This window comes from Eptesicus fuscus, chromosome 3, assembly GCF_027574615.1.
Source record: "Eptesicus fuscus isolate TK198812 chromosome 3, DD_ASM_mEF_20220401, whole genome shotgun sequence".
NCBI lineage: Eukaryota > Metazoa > Chordata > Mammalia > Chiroptera > Vespertilionidae > Eptesicus > Eptesicus fuscus.
The window spans coordinates 70740950-70760136 of NC_072475.1; the positions used below are offsets into that span (position 1 = coordinate 70740950).

A 19187-nucleotide genomic window follows, 5' to 3' on the forward strand; every position below is an offset into this window, starting at 1 on the left:
AGTCAGTGTACATCACATCTGGTACCAAGCCCAGCAATTCCAAAGCCTGATGGCAGGAGCGGAGATGGATTCCGTAGGGTCCTTTAGCCCTGCCTCTAATCCATATTTTGACAGGACCTGGGCCTCCTGTCCTCTATGAGCCTGAGTCCGCAATCTTCAGACTAAGGGTCTGACTACCCGTGTTCTCTCAGGAAGTGGGGTGGGGGGAGGTGCAGTTTTCAACATACAAACAGGAAGCCCAATTTCAGGAGTTTAAATTCCTGCCTCGTTCACCTTATACTGTTAAACCCCAAATCTAGATACTCTGCCTACTATGATCACACCCAAGATTTTAAACAAAGCTAAGATAAGCAACTCTATTCATTAAAGACAGCCTAAAGGCAATGATTTCAACCTTGAAAACAGAAAGCTGGGGAGAGCCACGAGGACAGTGGAAAAGGGGGTGAGATGGAAACTTCTCTGGTAGTAGCCAAGAAGTGAATGGTTTTCAAGGTGCACAAGAGCAACCTGTACTAGGGAAGCAGGATGATTCACATCTCCACAGAGACAGTCACATTACCTTGAAAAGATTGTAGGTAAATCTTATGAAAACTAGCTAATGGTGAAGGATGAGAAAGAACAATGAACACTGAAATGGGTGGCCTAGGGAAACATTTGGAGGAAGCATCATCTCCCTACCATGTGACCCATCAGAATTGAACATGGGGTCCATAAGTTTGAGAAGGCTTAGGAGTGCTAAAGAAATGCCCCCTTTCTCTTACCGAAGCATCTTGGCCTCCTCACCCCTCCCCATGGAAGTGTCAGGATGGTGCTTTGTGATGTGTAAATTCCTCTCCCAGGACTACCATTAGCTGGAGGAGAGGCTTCCTGATTAATTAAGCCTAGGAGGTGTGGCCCCTCATTGTCCTAGAGAAAAGCATATGTTCAGGAGGCCTGGGGTAGGGCCCTGGGAAATTTTGACCTGGTGAAGATGACCAGGAAACCACAAACTGCTAGCACAGTTATGTAACAACCAACCCTATTCACCAAAAGAAGGTAAAAGAGGAAGAAGCCCTGTTAACCAGGTCCAGTGTCCAGGATGGAAGGACAACACCCAAACTTCTCCTCCTCTTCTTTAGTGGCATATCCCCAAGACTCCCTGGTCTTGCCTGGCAGATTCCATCCTCAACCCATACTTTTTCTCATGAAGACTTTTTTTCCCTTACATCCCAGCCATTTTCCCACAAACCAATGTCCTTCTGTGCTCACTCTGTTGTCCTTCCAGGTACTAAAGACACCCATGGGGGTGAAAAGATGTCTTTAAGGGAGTTCAAGGGAAGAAGCCTTTCCAAAAATTCCTACCCCTTCAAGAAAACCTATGAAAGCTATAAAGCCACCAATATGTGGCCATTATCACAGGCCAAATGAGGAACTGAATAAAAATTAACCAAAAAAAATACCAAGACAATGTAGAAAAATTCACCACCTCAAGTGGTGACTTGGGAAGCCAGTAACTTCAGAGCAATGCCAAAGACCTCAGAACTATCTATGAAGTCTCTAAAGTCTGGCCCCCAAGAAATGTTGACAGTGTGGAAGCCAAATTTTACACTTACAAGGTATACCAGTAATGATGATTAAAATAAAATTGATAAGTGGTTCACTTCCAGTGTAAGCATAATTTGCAGACCATTTTTATTAAATGTATTGGGATAACATCTACATTATAAAAGATGAGGGGCCATCACGTCCTAAATGACCAAATGGACAACGAGTCATCAGGAGGAGGAGGGGGCAGGGCAGCAGGCAGCAGGGTGGGGGGCGAAGCGGTGCGAGTGTGGTGAGGTTGTTAGCCTCCAGCCCAGCCAGGCGGAGGCCTAACAACCTTGCCGCTGGCTCGGTGGCTGCATATAAGGCCTGGAGAGAGGCCTGGAGACAGAGACAGGGCCTAATCAACAGCCACTGTGGTTGCTGGCGAGGCCTGGAGAGAGAGAGAGAGGCAAGGACTGATCAGCAGCTGCCTCGGCTGCTGGCAAGGCCCAGAGAGAGAGAGGGGCAAGGGCTGATCAGCAGCTGCCACAGAAGCTGCAGATCAGGCCTGGAGAGAGGCCCAGAGGCAGAGGCAGGCAGAGGGGTTAGGGGCAATCAGGCAGGCAGGCAGGTGAGCGGTTAGGAGCCAGTGGTCCCAGATTGCGAGAAGGATGCCTGACTGCCAGCAGTCAGACATCCCCTAAGGCAGGGGTCCTCAAACTTTTTAAACAGGGGGCCAGTTCACTGTCCCTCAGAGAGAAGGAGGGGAGTCAGAGAGTGCGGCGCACATTCCACACATGCGCACTGTGGGCCCGGGACAAGTCAGCTGCTAAGCAGGACAGACAGTGGCGGCAAAAACACCCGGCGTGTCGGATAAATGTCCTCAGCGGGCCGCATGTGGCCCGCGGGCCATAGTTTGAAGACCCCTGCCTTAAGGGGTCCCTGATTAGAGAGGGTACAGGCTGGGCTGAGGGGACCCCTCTCCCCCCGTGCACAAATTTCATGCACCAGGCCTCTAGTATAATATAGTGGTATCATATTAGTTAGTGGTATAATTTCCTTCTGGTCATTAGGAACCTGTGAGCCATCTCTACTTCTTTTATCCCTTTTCTCATATTTAAGCAGTCATAGAATTCTGTTTATTCTAGTTTTATAAATCCCTCCTTTCTTACTATTTCCTATTCCTAGTATTACAAGCCTCCATCAGCTTCTTCCCAAGCAATTAAAGGTGTTGTATCTTGAAATTCCATTTCTTTCCACTATCAATAGAGGTAGTCTTTTCAAAATATAGCATAAATTTCATTTATCTTCTTACAATGTCAATGGCTCTGCACAAAATAAAGCTAAACTCCTTAAGAGGACAGTCAAAATGCTCCCCAAGAATTTGTCTTAAGTACTTTTTCTTACCATTTCCTTAGTCAAATTACCTCCCATCTTCTCTGCTTCTACACCCATCAAAATGCTTCCTAGTCTTTAAAGTTCAATTCAAACAGTACCTTATGAACACCCACTTCACCCCAGACAGTAATTATTTTTCCTTCCTATATATAGCCTCAGCATCTCTAATATAACATTTATGTATGCAGTTTGCCTAAAAATAAACTTTTATATACCTTCCTACATTATAATTCTAAATACACAAATTTTGTTTAGTCTTTATTCCCTAAATATCAAGAAGATCAATAAATACTTATAAAATAAATAGAGCACATTGCTTATTATATAAGATAGCTATAGAAGGGAGATCTCCAATACTAACCTATTGTTTAGTATTATAAGGGAGAGGTATAGGCGGGCTAAACTGATACCTGATTGGAGGGACTTTTGGCCTGGCCCCAAATGAACCATTCAGTAGAGTCTTCTATGTTATGCTTAAGTTACCTTTTATAAAAGAGAATAATAATAGCATCCACCTCATAGAGTTGTTATAAGGTTTATATGTTAACACTAGTGGCCCGGTACACAAAATTCGTGCACTCAGGATAGGGGGACCCCAGCCTGGCCTGTGCCCTGTCACAGTGTGGGAGCCCCACGATCCATGGCCCGAAAGAGGTAGGCCCTGCCCACCCATCCAGGGCTCCTCCATGGATTGTCCAAAAGAGGTAGGCCAGACCCGGGGGAGGCCTGTGAACCCCTGGGCCGGGCTGCAGTAGGACCACTGCAGAGGCCTCTCTGCACGCCTGCGAACTCCCGGTGCAGGCGCACAGAGGCCTCCGCCGCCCCCCGCCCCCGTCCTAGATGCTGCAAGTCCTCGCCCACTCACGCCTGCTGTGCACACAGCTTGCTGATCGGTCATTATGCGTGAGGGTGTCCTGACCAATTTATATATTACCCTATTGTTAATACAGTTTTGTAAAAGCATTTAAAACAATGTCTGGCAAAGAGTAAGTCAATGTAAGTGCTTGTTAAATGATATATATAATATTACTTTATTGAAAATGCCCAAATATAACAAGCTGTGGTATATTTTTCAATTCTTGGCTCTTCAGCCAGGGTGTGGTCCTTAAATAAATTTTCTAAAATTAGATTTTACCCAGTTTACTAGTATATCCTCCACTATTCAAAGTTGCTAAACTGTCCTGAAAAACAAAGGTATCTCATTCACAGTAGCCTTCCAAGATTATATGGAAGAAACAAGTGTGTCTTTGGAATATAACAAATGCAGTTGGCTTTTGTCAATCCACCCCTTACCTCACAAAAAATTCTTCTGGAAGAGAATCCATGATGCACAATGTTCTTTTGCAAAAGTCTTATTCCAATGCTTTCAGTCTGACTTCTACTACTTCTGTTTAAAGCTGTAAGAAAAGTAGTATTTTTAGTGGAAATGTAGGAGGATTACATTCTTTCTCCCTATATATAAGTAGTACATGATCATTAAAGAAAATTTTGAAAATTTTAAAAGAAAACAAAGATCACAATTTCATCATCTAAACATAAATCACTGTTTACATTTTAAAATACTTAATTGCTTTTCAAGCATAGGTATATTTGACCAATTTGTAATCATATTGAATAGACAATACTCTACAATACCTTTTTCACCTCTGAACATTACGTCAAAAGCATTTTTCTTGTTGTTTTGTACTTCTGGTAATTATTCTAATGGTTACCCAATTCTAATTGATTGATTAGGGTTTCTTTGACCATTTCCTTATAGTTGGACATTTAGATTGTTTCTCATTGTTTTATTATAAGTAGCATTTTGATAAACTCCACTGCCCATAGGCCTTCTCTATATTTATGGTTATTTCCTTATAATTTGCAACAGTATGGGTGGACCTGGAAAGCATTATGCTAAGCAAAATAAGCCACTTGGAGAAAGTTAAATATCACATGAACTCACTCATTTGTGAAATATACTCAACAATACAAACTGATGAACAAAAATAGATCCAGAGACACAGAAGCAAGGAACAGACTGTCAAACCTCAGAGAGAAGGTAGGGGAGGGTGGGGAGGTGAGGTAAGAGATCAACCAAAGGACTTGTATCCATGCATATGAGCATGACCAATGGTCACAGACAATAGGAGGGTGGGGGCATGTACTGAGGGGCGGGAGTGGGCGGGAAGAGGTCAATGGGAGAAAAAAGGAGGCATAGGTAAAACTTTTAACAATAAAGAATTACCAAAAAAATGAAGTGTTAATTCCACTTTCAAAAAAAAAAAAATCTCAGTAGAATTCCTAAGTGAAAAGGCACAAATATTTTAAGCCTCCTGTATATTGTTAAATAGCTTCTGAAAACATTTGTACATTGTTTTTAAATCCCCTGACCAATTTACAGGTCTTGATTGGCCAACAAGTTTACATTTTAATGTGTGGGAAGATGTCCCATGAATCTGTTACCCTCGACTGCTCTGGTACTTACAGATTATACAGTGCCAAGTAAAAGTGTTGATTTGAATGTAAAAAGAAACAAAAATGGAGGGAGGGGGGGAAACACAATTTGCTTTTCTCAATGCTATTGGCTTGAAAACAAAATAAGACACTTGCTATTTTGCAGGACTGGAGTTTAGTTATTAAAAACTTTTCTTATGCTCAATAAAATCAGATTTTCTTTCTTGGCACTACTGACATTTTTGGGCTCGATAAATCTTTGTTATGGGTAGTTGTCCTATACATATGTATGTATGTATGTATGTATTTAAAATCCTCACCCAGTGATATTTTTCCATTGATTTTTAGAGAAAGTAGGAGAGGGAAATACAGAAATATTGGTTGCCTCCTGCATGAGCCCTGACCAGGCCTGGGGGCCAGGGAGGAGCCTGCAAAGAAGGTGAAGTGCCCTTGACCGGAATGGAACTCAGGTCAGTCAGTAGTCTGACACTCTATCTGCTGAGCCAAACTGGTTAGGGTGTTTTTATTTATTTTTCTAATTGACTTTAGAGAGAGGAAAGGGGAGAGGGGAAAAGGGAGAGCAGGAAGGACAAGGAGAGGGAGATGGAGGGGAAGGGAGAGGGGGAGAGAAGAGAGGAAGGGGGAGGGGGAGAGAGAGAGAGAGAGGGAGGAGGAAGAGGAGGAGCAGGAGGAGGAGGGGAGGAGGAGGAGGAGGAGAGAGAGGGAGAGAGAGAGGAGAGGGGGAGAGAGAAAGAGAGAGAGAGAGAGAGATTGGCTGTCTCCCAAACTCACCCCAACCAGGGATTACTCCCACATCCGGGGCAAATGCCTGGACTGGGAATCGAACCCACTACCTTTTGGTGTATGGGACTATGCTCCAACCAGCTGAGCCATGCTGGCAAGGGCTGTCCTACACAGTTTTAGAATGTTTAGCGGCATGCCGGGCCTCTACCCAATAGATGCCAGTAGCAACTCCCCCACTTCTCATCCCCATTGTGGCAACCAAAAATGTCTCTAAACATTGCCAAATGTGCCCTGGGGGATAAAATTGCCCCCAGTTGAGAACTACCTAACTAGATAAATGAGTTAAAATGAAAAGGCTAATTAAATGAACATATAACACATTGTTCTGAGGAAGAAAAATAAGACCATCCTTATAATACATAGCATGTACAAGCAATAAATCACCTGTCTACATGAAAGAGAAATGACATAAAATATCTCATTTAGATTCCCATCAATGCCAAAAATAGAGAGGTTGTATAACTTTGGTAGTTACAAGCATAGAAACATTGGAATCAGTCTGCTTTGACACACAATAGCTGTGCAACCTTGTGTAAATTAACACCACTGTGCCTCAGCTCCCTCATCTGAAAAATGGGGATTAACATACTTGTTTCATAGGATTGTCATGAACAGTAGGTGTTTAAAACATGCAATAGCACAGTACCTAGCACACAGTAAGCACTACATGTGTTCCTATCACCATCATTATCATTTAATTTTTTAAAGTTTTCAGCAAAATTAGTTCACTTTTCTTCCAATTATCTGCATTGGATAAATAGTATTATACAGAAAGGAATGGTAATAATGATACTTAAGAATTGAGACAAAAACAGTTTTTCAAATATATGCCACATTGCACAAACGACAGCTTAGTTTGCAAGTTTGGCATTTTGTATTTTTCATATCAGCACATATACATCAGCCATATCCTTTAAACTGCATGGTATGCCATTGTAAAATAAATCATTCTCTGGCCACTAGTGATAAATACTTAAATTGTCTCCATTTGTGTCTTGTTTTGGTGTGGTTTTTGTTTTTGTTTGGCTATTACAAACAATGATGCAATTAACAATCTTGAAGCTACAACTTGGTAAAAATTTGATAGCTATTTTTAAAAGCTGGATTTACTAGGTCAGCATTAAGCTAAATATACTCAAAAAGTTCATGGATCTGTTAATAACACAAAATTGGACACCATTAGTTACCACTTCTGTTAGATTTTTACCAAAAGCATTCAAAAATCTCCTTAAAGTTGATGTGATATGTTTTGACCACATATGAGCAGTAATAACTTCAAGGTTTAAAAAAACATGAACAGGACACTCTCTAGGAATAAGGCAAGGCATTTTGTGATGAGAGTTCCTTAAAACCAATATTTTCACTATTAGTGATCAGATTATGTCTGCTAGAAAAGCAGCAACAGCCATTCATTATGGGTAGCTTTTAAAGTACTAAAGCAGGTGTTCTGTGATTCTAGTACTCTGAAAGTTGTTATTTCTCATACTAGGGGCCCAGTGCACGAAATTCGTGCACTGGGGGTCGGGGGTCCCTCAGCCCAACCTGCCCCCTCTCACATACTGAGAGCCCTCAGGGGATGTCCTACTGATGGCTTAGGCCCGCGCCCCACAGGGAGTGTACCTAAGCCGCAGTCTGGCCTCCCTTTGTGGGAGGCAACTGGGCTGGTCAGGGGAAGGCACCAGCCCCATCACCCCACTGCTGCAGCCACTGTCAGTCACCGCAGCCACCAAGGTGTTTTCATCAACACGGACTCCAGTTGACTTCACCAAGAAAAAATGACAACTTTCTTTAGGCATTTTCAAGATGTGTCTTTCATAGGATATGGATTTCTTTATTTATTTTTTATCCTCACCTGAGGGTATGTTTCCATTGACTTTTAGAGAACGTGGAAGAGAAAGGGAAAGACAGAGAGAAACACTTTGATTGGCTGCCTGCTGCATGAGCCCTGATCTGGGCCCCGGCCAGGGAGGAGAGCCTGCAACCTAGGTACATGCCTTTGATCAGAATCAAACCAAGACCCTGCTGTCTGCAGGCTGAGGCATTATCCACTGAGTCAAACCAGCTAGGGCAGGATATGACATTTCTTAGCCTTCCAGCAGCGGACCTTGATTTTTTTCTCCAGAAGTGTGGTGGAAAAACCCTAGATCACCTTTTTGGATTCTTATTACCCAAGTTACTAAGAATATTACCAGTGGTATACAAGAAGCTTAGTCAATGTGCAGTCAGAAAAGGTGTTTCCTCTATAGTTCACACCAATGGAGGGCTGGGCGCTGCCCAGGCCTAAAGCCTCTGGCCGAAGCTTTAGGCCTGGGTAGGCCTCTCCAGCTCCCTCTGATCACCGGCTCAGCCCCTGCCCAGGCCTGCCCAGACCGAAAGCCTCTTGGGCAGGAGCAGACCCCAAGCTCCCTACAATCAATCGCAGGAGGTCCACTCCTGCCCAGGCCGAAAGCAGACCCCCAGCTCCCTGCCCAGGTGATCAATCGCAGGGGGTCCGCTGGTGTACCAGGCCAAAGAAACCCCCAGCTCCCTGCAATCGATGGCAGGGGGTCCGCTTGTGCACCAGGCCAAAAGCCTCCAGAGGCTTTTGGCCTGTTGCCTGAGCGGACACCCAGCTCCCCGCTTTCGATGGCAGGGGGTCCGGTCCGCTCATGCACCAGGCCAAAAGCCTCCACCGGAGCAGACACCCAGCTCCCGCTTTCAATGGATGGTGGGCGTGGCGAGCGGACCCCCAGCTCCCTGCAATCCCTCGGGCAGAGGCTTTCGGTCTGGTGCCAGAGCGGACCCCCAGCTCCCTGCAATCCGTCGCAGGGGGTCAGCTCAGGGTGCCTATGTATGCAAATTAACCGCCATTTTGGTTGGGTTTATTTGCATACTCGCTCTGATTGGATGGTGGGCGTGGCTTGGCTGATGGGCATGGCTTGGGCGTAGCGAAGGTGTGGTCAATTTGCATATTACTGTTTTATTAGGTAGGATGTTAGACAGCTTCAGATAAACAAGAATGGCTATCAGGTTAGACTCAAAGAATAACAAGCTGTACCATTATTTTGATATTAGCTGTGTTAACAATGAACGAAATACACTGAGTGGCCAGATTATTATGATCTCTGAACGCATAATAATCTGGCCACTAAGTGTATATCCTATATAATAAAAGGCTAATATGCACATTGTCCCCTCGACCAGGAGTTCGACCAGCAGGCAGACCGGCCAACTGCCCAAGTCCCCTCCCCCTGGTCAGGCTGGCCAGACCCCACCCATGCACGAATTCATGCACCAGGCCTCTAATATGTATGTATGTGTGTATATATATATATGTATATATATAAATGTGTGTGTGTGTGTATACACACATATACACATACACACACACACACACACACACACACACACACACACTGAGTGGCCAGATTATTATGTGTTCAGAGATCATAATCATCTGGCCACTCAGTGTATATTGATCATTTGATTTTCAAATTTCTAGTTTCTTTCATTTTTGTATTTGTTTAACTTCTTGTCAAGGCTACAAAATGAATGTACCTAGACAAGTGACCAAAACATTATTTTACCCTCAATAAAAAATATTTAGTTTAATCAAGCAAACTCCAAGATGGGTGCATGATGACCGGAGAATCTTTGCAAAATTATCAGAAATTGAATACATTTTCAACCCAAAAAGATTAGGATATTCATTGTCCATCTCAGCTCTTGCCATTTATCAAAGATCACTGTTAGCACTACCTGGCAGCTTATTCCAGGAAACAAAAACTTTGCAATGTATACCCACTGCCCCCTCCTTATAAATTTGACGAAATAGGAAACATCCTTGACAAAATTAGCATCTTAGCATAAATTAAATAAAGATTTAATTATTTTCATATCTATCCAGTCAATTCTTTTTGCACGTACAAAGGCAAATCCAAAGGATATATATTAATTTGTTTTGAATATTTGGAATGTACCTACAATTATGATGCATAGGTTAGGATTTACCTGAAAAAAAAAAATCCATCAGTTTCAGGTTATTTACAGGTAGCACTGCCAAAACAACACTGTTTAAAAATGTAGCTAGGAACTGTTGAAAGGAGCATCTGTTACCCCTAAGCAAATTCTGCAAAAGTGAAATATTTTCAACAACTTCAAAATATTATGTTGTCATTACAGCTGTTAGACAAAAGGAAATAAGACAGGATGTTGAGACATTATACATGTAGGGATGATAATCAGAGAATGGATATGTACTTGACTCCATCACCACAAATAACAAAGCACCCTACCCAAATCCAACTTGATCCACCCATGTGAGAAAAGTACTGCCCCGCATTATCACAGAAAGACATATATTTGTAAGAAGAGCTTAGATGAGAAGGTAGATCAAGCTTTTAGTTATAAGAGTTTACATTCATATAAAATTAATGGGGGGCAGCCCTGGCCAGTATTGCTAAGTGGTTAGAGGATCAACCCAGAAACCAAAGGGTTATGGGTTCGAGTCCCGGTCAAGGACATGTACCTGGCCCAGGTCAGGGCACATGTGGGAGGCAACCAATTGATGTGTCTCTTTCATATCAATGACTGTTTATTTCTCTCTCTCCCTCCCTTCCACTTTCCCTTAAAAATTAATGGAAAAAATATCCTCAGCTGATCATTAACCAAAAAAAATTAACAGGGTGCATTAACTTGATTTCAATGAAAATAAGATTTTCAATAGATCCTATTTGCTGGGCTCTGGGCTATGTATCTGTGTATAATGAATATTCATCTGATCTTCACACAACTCTGAAAGATAAACATTACTGTACTAGAGGCCCGATGCACTCGGGGGGTCCCTCAGCCAGGACAGCACCCTCTGGCAGCACCTCTGGCCAGGTAGCCTGGGCCTCCCTCTGTGGGGCAGAGCGATAGTGGTCGGTGATGGGGGGTGGGGGGGCCCTCACCCAATCGCATGGCACCCGCCTTGGCTGGCCTGGCCCAGTGCATGTCATAGCGTGGTTGTCCAGAAGGTCATTCTGCTGTTCAGCGGTTCGGTCGATTTGCATATTACCCTTTTATTATTATAGAAGATTCCATTTTAAAAATTAAGAAACTAAAGCTTAGAAAGTTCACATAGCTAATGTATCAATAAGACCAGAAATTCATGCCCAAGTTTCACCAACCATAAATTCCATATTCTTTCTACTATGCACTATTAAGTGAAATATTTTACTTTATATACGTTTAGTGTACAATTAGGTACTGAACTAGGTAATAATTACTCAGAAATAAAATTATTTACATGACTGCACTGGTCAGTAAGTGATACTGTAAAAATAATATGCTGCCCAGCTGGTGTGGATCAGTGGTTGAGCGTCGACCTATGAACCAGGAGGTCAGGTTTCAATTCCCGGTCAGGGCCCAGGTTGCAGGTTTCATCCCATGTGAGGCGTGCAGGAGGCAGCCTGATCAAGGATTCTCTCTCATCATTGATGTTTCTATCTCTCTCCCTCTCCCTTCCTCTCTAAAATTAATAAAAATTTATTTTTAAAAAGACAATCATGCATCTTAATATTTCATAGTATACTATTCACATTAGTTTTTGCTAAGAGAATTCATTTGCTCAACAAAACAATTCAGAACAATGCCAGATACTATATTTGATACTGAAATGAATAATAATACTTGTCTAAATACTTTGTCAAAGTTGAAGATTTGGAGAAAGTCTCCAATTATTTGATCACATTATCTTTAAATCAATAAACCTGATAATACACTAATATAAATGGACAGCAATTCACCTATCAATTATATGCAACTACAGCTATAATATTATAAAGAATGAAATTAAAATAAGTAAAAATAAAAGTTCTAATATTTGTTCCACACCCCAATAGATGTTTTCACATATCTCGAGATGTCCACTCTACTTTGGGTACCACTGTCTTAGAAAACAGTTTCACATTTCAATTCAGGAAACAGATATCTACCCATTTCATGAACTTGATAATATCTATTTTCTGAAAGACCAGAAATGTAAAATTGAGACATATAAAGGTCCTCTCTGCACAAAGTAGACCTTCAATATATATTAGTTATAATTAAAAATGATTACTGTACCTTAACATAAAATAAAAGTATGTCACATTCACATTTACTTTTTACAAAATTGGACTCAGAAACAATGGTTAGTACTTGTGTTTAAACAAAATGACAACCTTCTGAAATTACATGTAAAAATGGCAGGGAAGCCATAGCCAGTTTGGCTCAATGGATAGTGTTGGCCTGTGGACTGAAGAGTCTCACGTTCGATTCCAGTCAGGGGCACATGCCGGGTTGCGGGCTCGATCCCCAATAGGGGGAGTGCAGGAGGCAGCTGATCAATGATTCTCTTTCATCACTGATGCTTCTCTCTCTCCCTCTTCTCTCCTCTCTGAAATTAATAAAAATATATTTAAAAAATAATTTTAATAAAAATGGTAGGGAAAACATTTACCAAAAATATCCAAACCTTGTACTCTTAACCTTGAGTTGAATTCTATAAAATGTATAGGAAAAAAAATCAGAAATTGTTTGAAAGTGAGAAAGTTTTTTTATGGTTTGGCAAATCTTTTAGAGATTACCTGACTTTTAATACTTAACAGTTGGGAAAGGAAACAGGAAGAATAATTGTAAAGGGAGAATACTTTTGGTTAATATAGGTTTTGTGGCTTTGTGATGAAGATAAACATTTCTGAAAAATGAGAAGTGGCATTAATTGTACAGACTCTGTTTTCTGGACCAGCATAAAGGATAAAATCAATTTAATATTAGTATTTGAATTGTTTTAGCCATAGTGAGGACATGGTATCCAAATGACCCCACACTTAGACCTCTTGCCAGTTATACCACTTTCTTAGCCTTTAATCATTAGAACCTGGGCCAATGAAACTTTTGTTCTACCTATTTATGTGTATTGAATAATCTAGTTTTATATTTGGTCTCATGTCCCCGCTAGAATGCAAGCCCTACAAAGTCAGAAAAAAAAAAATTTTTTAAGCCCTCTGTTTTATCCCTCGTGCCTAGAACACCTGGCACAGTTAAACACTCAATATTGATTTAAAGAATGAAGCCTCCCATCCTTCTGCACACCAAAAGGCCTCTGAAAGCAGAAGTAAGGGGTGAGCTTGTGTGTAGATTATTGCTTTCTCTGCCAACCTCAAGTTCTCCTTTAGAAGTCAAGAGCACCCCAGATGCTACAAGACTGATCCCTGCGGACAACCATTGGGTAAAGATAGGGTCTCTGTTTTTCTCTATGTATATGAATGGAATTACTAAAAAGTAAAATTTGTGATTTTGGAAATAAAACAAAACAAGAATAAAGCCAAAGTTGGTTATTGAAATACTGAATAAAATAGACTAATGGCTGTAAAGTCCAACTAAGAAAAGAGAGAAATAACATTAGGATGAAAAGGAAATTTAAAACTACAAAGAGGTACTGAGAATTATTAGAATACTGATGCAAGTTTACACCAGTAATTTTTTAATCTAGATAAGGAGTTGGTATGCTAAAAATTTCTAATTTCCAAAATCAACTCAAGAATAAATAGAAAAATATGCCCTAACCGGTTTGGCTCAGTGGATAGAGCGTCGGTCTGTGGACTGAAGGGTCCCAGGTTCCATTCCGGTCAAGGGCATGTACCTTGGTTGCGGGCACATCCCCAGTAGGGGGTGTGCAGGGGGCAGCTGATCGATGTTTCTCTCTCATCGACGTTTCTAACTCTCTATCCCTTTCCCTTCCTCTCTGTAAAAAAAAAAATAAAAAAAAAAAATCAATAAAATATATTTTTAAAAAGAAAATAAATAGAAAAATATTATGAAATCAATAACCTTATTACAAATATTTTCTAAAGATCGACCACTAAATAAGCTCTGAAGCTTAATTTTATAGGTCAGTTGTGTACAACTCACAAAGATCAGACGATTCCTATGTATTCTCATTATTCTATAGCACAGGGGGGAAAAAAGATAGAAAATTTCCAATTAATTTTTCAAAAATAACATATAACCCAAATTCCAAGAGAGAATAAAGAAAATATTTTTTAATTCTCATGAACATAGACATAAAATCTTGAATAAAACATTTACAGCACAGCAAATAGGTTTATTACTGTGTGACGGAAAATTATTACACCTTTCTCTTAAGTTTTTTTCATCTGTTCTATTTTTTCCACTTCATTTTCCTTATTGTGTTTATTATATATTGTTTTTCATTTCCCTACCAGAATGTAATGTTTGGATTTTATTTACAGGATTATTTTATTCACCGACTAGCATATTGTAGGCTCTATTTATTTAATGAACAATCTTATGAAACAGGTAGTATTACTGTTTGCTAGATTTTACCTTATGAAGAGGCTGAGGCAATGAGAATCTGCCTGTGGTCACTCAGTACAAGGAAGAGCTGGGATTTGTAAGCAGCTCACGTGACTCCACTCCAGGGAACTACTGTAACTGCATGGTGCCTCTAATTTATGTGGTTAATTACATAGGTGCCATTTAGGATGTTCCCCATATTAGACAGTTCCTTCCCAGCAGGGGATACTTCATTATCTTTGTCCCCTGACTGGCAATGTCTAGTCCATGCTACACACTCAATAATTATTGGCAAAATAAGTGAATGCATAAATATGTTAATTACCCAATTATTTTTACATGCATGCCTCAATTGGCTCGATTATTTAAGCTTTCAGAATTTTAAAATTGACTTTAATATAAAGATCCCTGTCTTTAAAATGTAATGATGAAAAAAAAAACACTTTATTTGAATTGAGAAAAACATGACTTCTGACAAGCAGTTTAATTAAAAGGATATGCACCCTATTCTGCTATTTTCTCCAAAGTGGTTTTTAAAGCTTTATTCAGCGATAGCATACATTAAGCAAAAAACTCCAGAAACAGCTATTCGACTCATTTCATGATATACACATGCACAATATTAATGATCTTTGATCAAAAACGGCAAACGACTGTGCCATTTCCACAGACACGGAGACTTGTGAAACAATCAATCAATCATGCTAGGTAAAACAGACATCTTCACTTACAAGGACTGACGCTAAGAACACCCCCGGAGCAATATCTGGCCCAGGAGTCACTCGCCGGTAGCCTTCTCAAATAAGTTGGACGACAATCGTAAAGACACGAGTAACTTGCCACCAAATCCCAATGGCCACAGGTTTACAGAGAGGAACGAACATTCCTGGGTAGAAGGGGTGGACATGTGATTTTAAAACGACACCCCTGCCAGGCCGCCTCAAAATCCAGGGCCCACGTTTCTCCTCCTCAGAACCCCTCACCGTTTCTATTCTAGGGGGAAGCGACCATTTCCCAGGTAGACGCTAGTGCACAAAGGAAAAACTGGCCATCCAGCGGGAGGGCCGAGGACTGAAACGAAAACACGGCGCGCTGTCCACAAGGACCCCTTGCGTCTAACCGCCCCTTCCCAGAGAGCGGCAATCGCATTTCTCGCGAGATTCCTCGTCTTTAAGGGATCGCGGAGATGAAACCTCGCGGCTTTTCAGATAAAGTGTCCGAAAGGACAGCTCCTAACCCCCTTCACGGAATCTTCGAGAGCCTAGATCTCGCAGCCCCTCATCCCGTACCTTCCATCTTTTTCTCCCCCACTCCCTCCCTTCTCTCAGTCCTAAGGACTTCCGGAGCTAGACCGGAACCGGAAGTTTCTGGAAGCGAGGGGGTGGACCCGAAAATCAAAAAAAAAAAAGCGCGGTGAAAACTGGAAACCCAAACTGGCCGGGTGGGTGGTGCTGACTCCCTGGCAGTCCCGTGGCGGTTCCTGATGGACTCCACCGCCTGCTTAAAGTCCTTGCTCCTGACCATCAGTCAGTATAAAGCCGTTAAGTCGGAGGCGAACGCGACCCAGCTTTTGCGGCACTTGGAGGTGAGGGGCTCCAGCGGCGAGGGCGAGATGGGCTTCCCTGTAGGAACATTTAGTGCCCGGGGGAGCCAGGGGGGAGCCAGGGGGGAGCGGCCCCAGTGTAGGAAGGAAAGGGCTGCTCCTCCCTTCCTCAGCTGTCTCTTTGTGTTGGTCAAGAAGGCGAGTGAGGGTCAGCCCTGCATCCCACCCTCTGCTGCCCCGCCCCCTGGTCCCTCCTGGTTCTTTCAGTTGCCGCGTCGGGGAGCGGTGGCTACTGAAAGGCCTAGGAAGAGGGAGGGTGGGACCAAAGGTGGGGGAATTTAGGCTGTGTTTGGGGTTGGTGGAGGAGAGAGCTCAAACCTGTACCTTTTCCCTTTTATATAAAAAAATAAATAAAATTAAATGTTTATTGTTGAACGTATTCCATATGTTGCCCTTTTTCTCTTGCTTTTTCCCCCTGGTAACAGTTCTGACAGGTGATGGGGAGTGATGATTAAAACTTGTTTTATCCCTTGTCCCTTAAGCAGTTTACAATCTAAACCTGTTCCTTACTGCTTTTATTTTAACTCGAACTTGAAATATATTATGTCAACTTTCTCTGGATTAAGAAGCAATTTCACTTACTAATAATCATAATCTTTTTTCTTTCCCAAAACATATAGCTCACAATTTTTCAATCCTAAAATACTGAATTGCTTTCATTTTTTTTATTAGTTCCCACTGACTAGTGTCTAGAGTACTTATTCTGTATTATAACTTTTTTGCTCTTAATCTGCTGTCATTTATTATGCAAGTAATGGGATTCCAAATAACATTGACCTCAGTTTTAATAAAAAATAGTTAAGCTCAATCAAATCTTATTTTAATTCTCTCTGTAACTGCATCTATTAACATGGAATTGAACATAATTTTAAAATAGATTCTGTTTGTTATATTAACCCTGTGATAAAAGCTTAAATTACCAAAGATTAGCAAACTTGACAAAGAGAAGACTTTTGTTAATGGTACAGCAATGTCAGTTTTTGGTGCAACTGAAGTGCGTTAAATGTGTCTTCATTCTCAAGTTTCATTGGTGCTCTCCTCCTTACTACTTCAGGTGCCCATCTCCTAAGTACTTTTTTTTTTTCTTTCATTACCTCAACAAATTTTCTGCAAACCTAATGATGATGAAGGTGTTAGCTGTTAAATGCTAATACTTTACTTCTCAATTAGGATAGAACAGTGTGCTAGTAGATCCACAAAGCCACAAAATAAGCAGGGTTGTTAATTTAATTTTAAGATAAAGGAATTAACTATTTTAAATATTCATTTCAAACATTACCCGTCTTTGAGAATAAACAGGTATGTTGTGAATCTAAGCACCATGTTATGGTGAATTGAAGGAGACTTTAGAGAAATATGAGGCTTAAAGACTTGCTACTAGACTTTCAAGGGATTTACTGAAAAATCTTCTACCGTTTAGAGAAATAACATACATTTAGTGTATAATGTGCAATAATCTTACTAAAGAAAGAGCTTCCTAATTTTTTTTAATGTTTTTATTGATTTGAGAGAGGGAGGAAGAGGGAGAAAGTTAGAAACATCAATGATGAGAGAGAATCATTGATTGGTCACCTCCCGCACTCCCCCCACCTGGGATCGAGTCCACAACCCAGGCAAATGCCCTGACCAGGAATTGAACCTCAACCTCCTGGCTGAGCCAGAGTTGTTGTTTTTTTTTTTTAATATATATGTATGCTCAAGTAGCTACCATCTGTATCATAATATAGAATATTTCTAATGTTTTTTTTTTCAATTGTCCCCTCTCATAAAATTCAGATACTAACTAAACTTATACAATACATACTTTTGTATCTGACTTCTTTCACTCAATATAATCTGAAATTCATTAATGTTGCACAGAAAATTTATACAGCAGTTTTTAAAATTTACCTTGCAATAAATAATTATTACATGTTAGAGTACATGTGTTATTTAAACCCGGGTTCAGTCCTGAGGGAAATTTATATTTAAAGCAGAAAATGTCTTCATCTTCTAGAGGGCTAGCTTTATTCTTTTTGATTACTTTGTAGAATTCCATTTTATAAATTCACCAGTTTATTTATATTCTGTTGATGGGCATTTGGGTTGTTTCCATTTCTGGGTAGAATTTGAAAAATGTGTTGTAAGTACTTTCATACTTTTTTGGTTGATATGTCCATTCATGTATTTTATATACCTAAAAGTGGAATTGTTAGGTTTCACAGCTATGTTCAATTTCAGGTGAAATCGCCAAGCAATTTTTCACAGTTATGCCATTTTACCCTCGCACTAGCAATATGTGAAAATTGCCATTCTTCATCCAGAGCAATCCTTGGTGTTTTCAGATTTTTAAATTTTGACCATTTTCATGGTAACTATCTTTGTGCAGATCTCATGAGAGCAGCATCTGAAGATACGAAGAGAGATTGTTATTCTGTGAAAGGAGATTGACAATTCATTCTTCTGTTTTGCTGCACTTCTGCTAATTTTTCTTTGTAGTCCCAGGCAGAACATGAGATTTGAATTATTTTTTTATTGAGAGAGCTGAACTGGTCTCAATCTTGGTGGCTTTTCATAGCACCAATCTTATGTAATGATTATGAGCATTGATTCAGGAACAATGAATCCCAATTAAGCTACTGTAGTTTGTGCTTCGGTTTACTCATCTATATATATAAAAGCCTAAGCGACCATCACAACCAAATGGATGACCAAACAAGCTGTGTGGGGCGAATAGGCCAGCAGGGGGGTTAGTGAGGGGCAACCAAACAACCCAGCAGCAGGCTGCGGGACACAACCAGGCCCGTTGGAGGGGGGAAGTTGGGGGTGACCAGGCCAGCAGGGTTGGCAGTTAGGGGCGACCAGGTCGGCAGGGGGGTGCAGTTCGGGGCAACCAGGCTGGGCAGGGAGGGCAGCTGGGGGCTATTAGTCAGGTGAGCAGTTAGGAGCCAGTGGTACCAGCAGTCAGACATCCCCCGAGGGGTCCCGGATTGGAGAGGGTGCAGGCTGGGCTGAGGAGACCCCCTGCCCCATGCACGAATTTCATGCACCAGGCCTCTAGTCTGTAATAATTAGCTGTAAATTGCAGATTATTATGAATATGAAAAGAATTAACATACACAATGTACCTAGGCCAGAG

At 41.2% G+C, this 19187-nt stretch overlaps 2 protein-coding genes across 2 annotated transcripts in view; one reads left to right on the plus strand and one right to left on the minus strand.

Annotated features, from left to right (window-relative positions):
- Nucleotides 1–15228, minus strand: part of DZIP3 (DAZ interacting zinc finger protein 3) — a 135199-nt gene extending 119971 nt beyond the window's left edge. Inside the window, exons 1-2 of the mRNA XM_028153242.2 lie at nucleotides 15198–15228; nucleotides 4198–4301 (exon numbers count right to left, since the gene is read on the minus strand). Coding sequence (XP_028009043.2) covers nucleotides 4198–4229 — 32 coding nt within the window. The 5' untranslated portion in view covers nucleotides 4230–4301; nucleotides 15198–15228. The remainder of the gene's footprint in view (nucleotides 1–4197; nucleotides 4302–15197) is intronic.
- Nucleotides 15229–15949: 721 nt separating this feature from the next.
- The window catches only part of CIP2A (cellular inhibitor of PP2A), a 44266-nt gene continuing 41028 nt past the window's right edge, over nucleotides 15950–19187 (plus strand). The window contains exon 1 of the mRNA XM_008146586.3: nucleotides 15950–16051. Coding sequence (XP_008144808.2) covers nucleotides 15950–16051 — 102 coding nt within the window. The remainder of the gene's footprint in view (nucleotides 16052–19187) is intronic.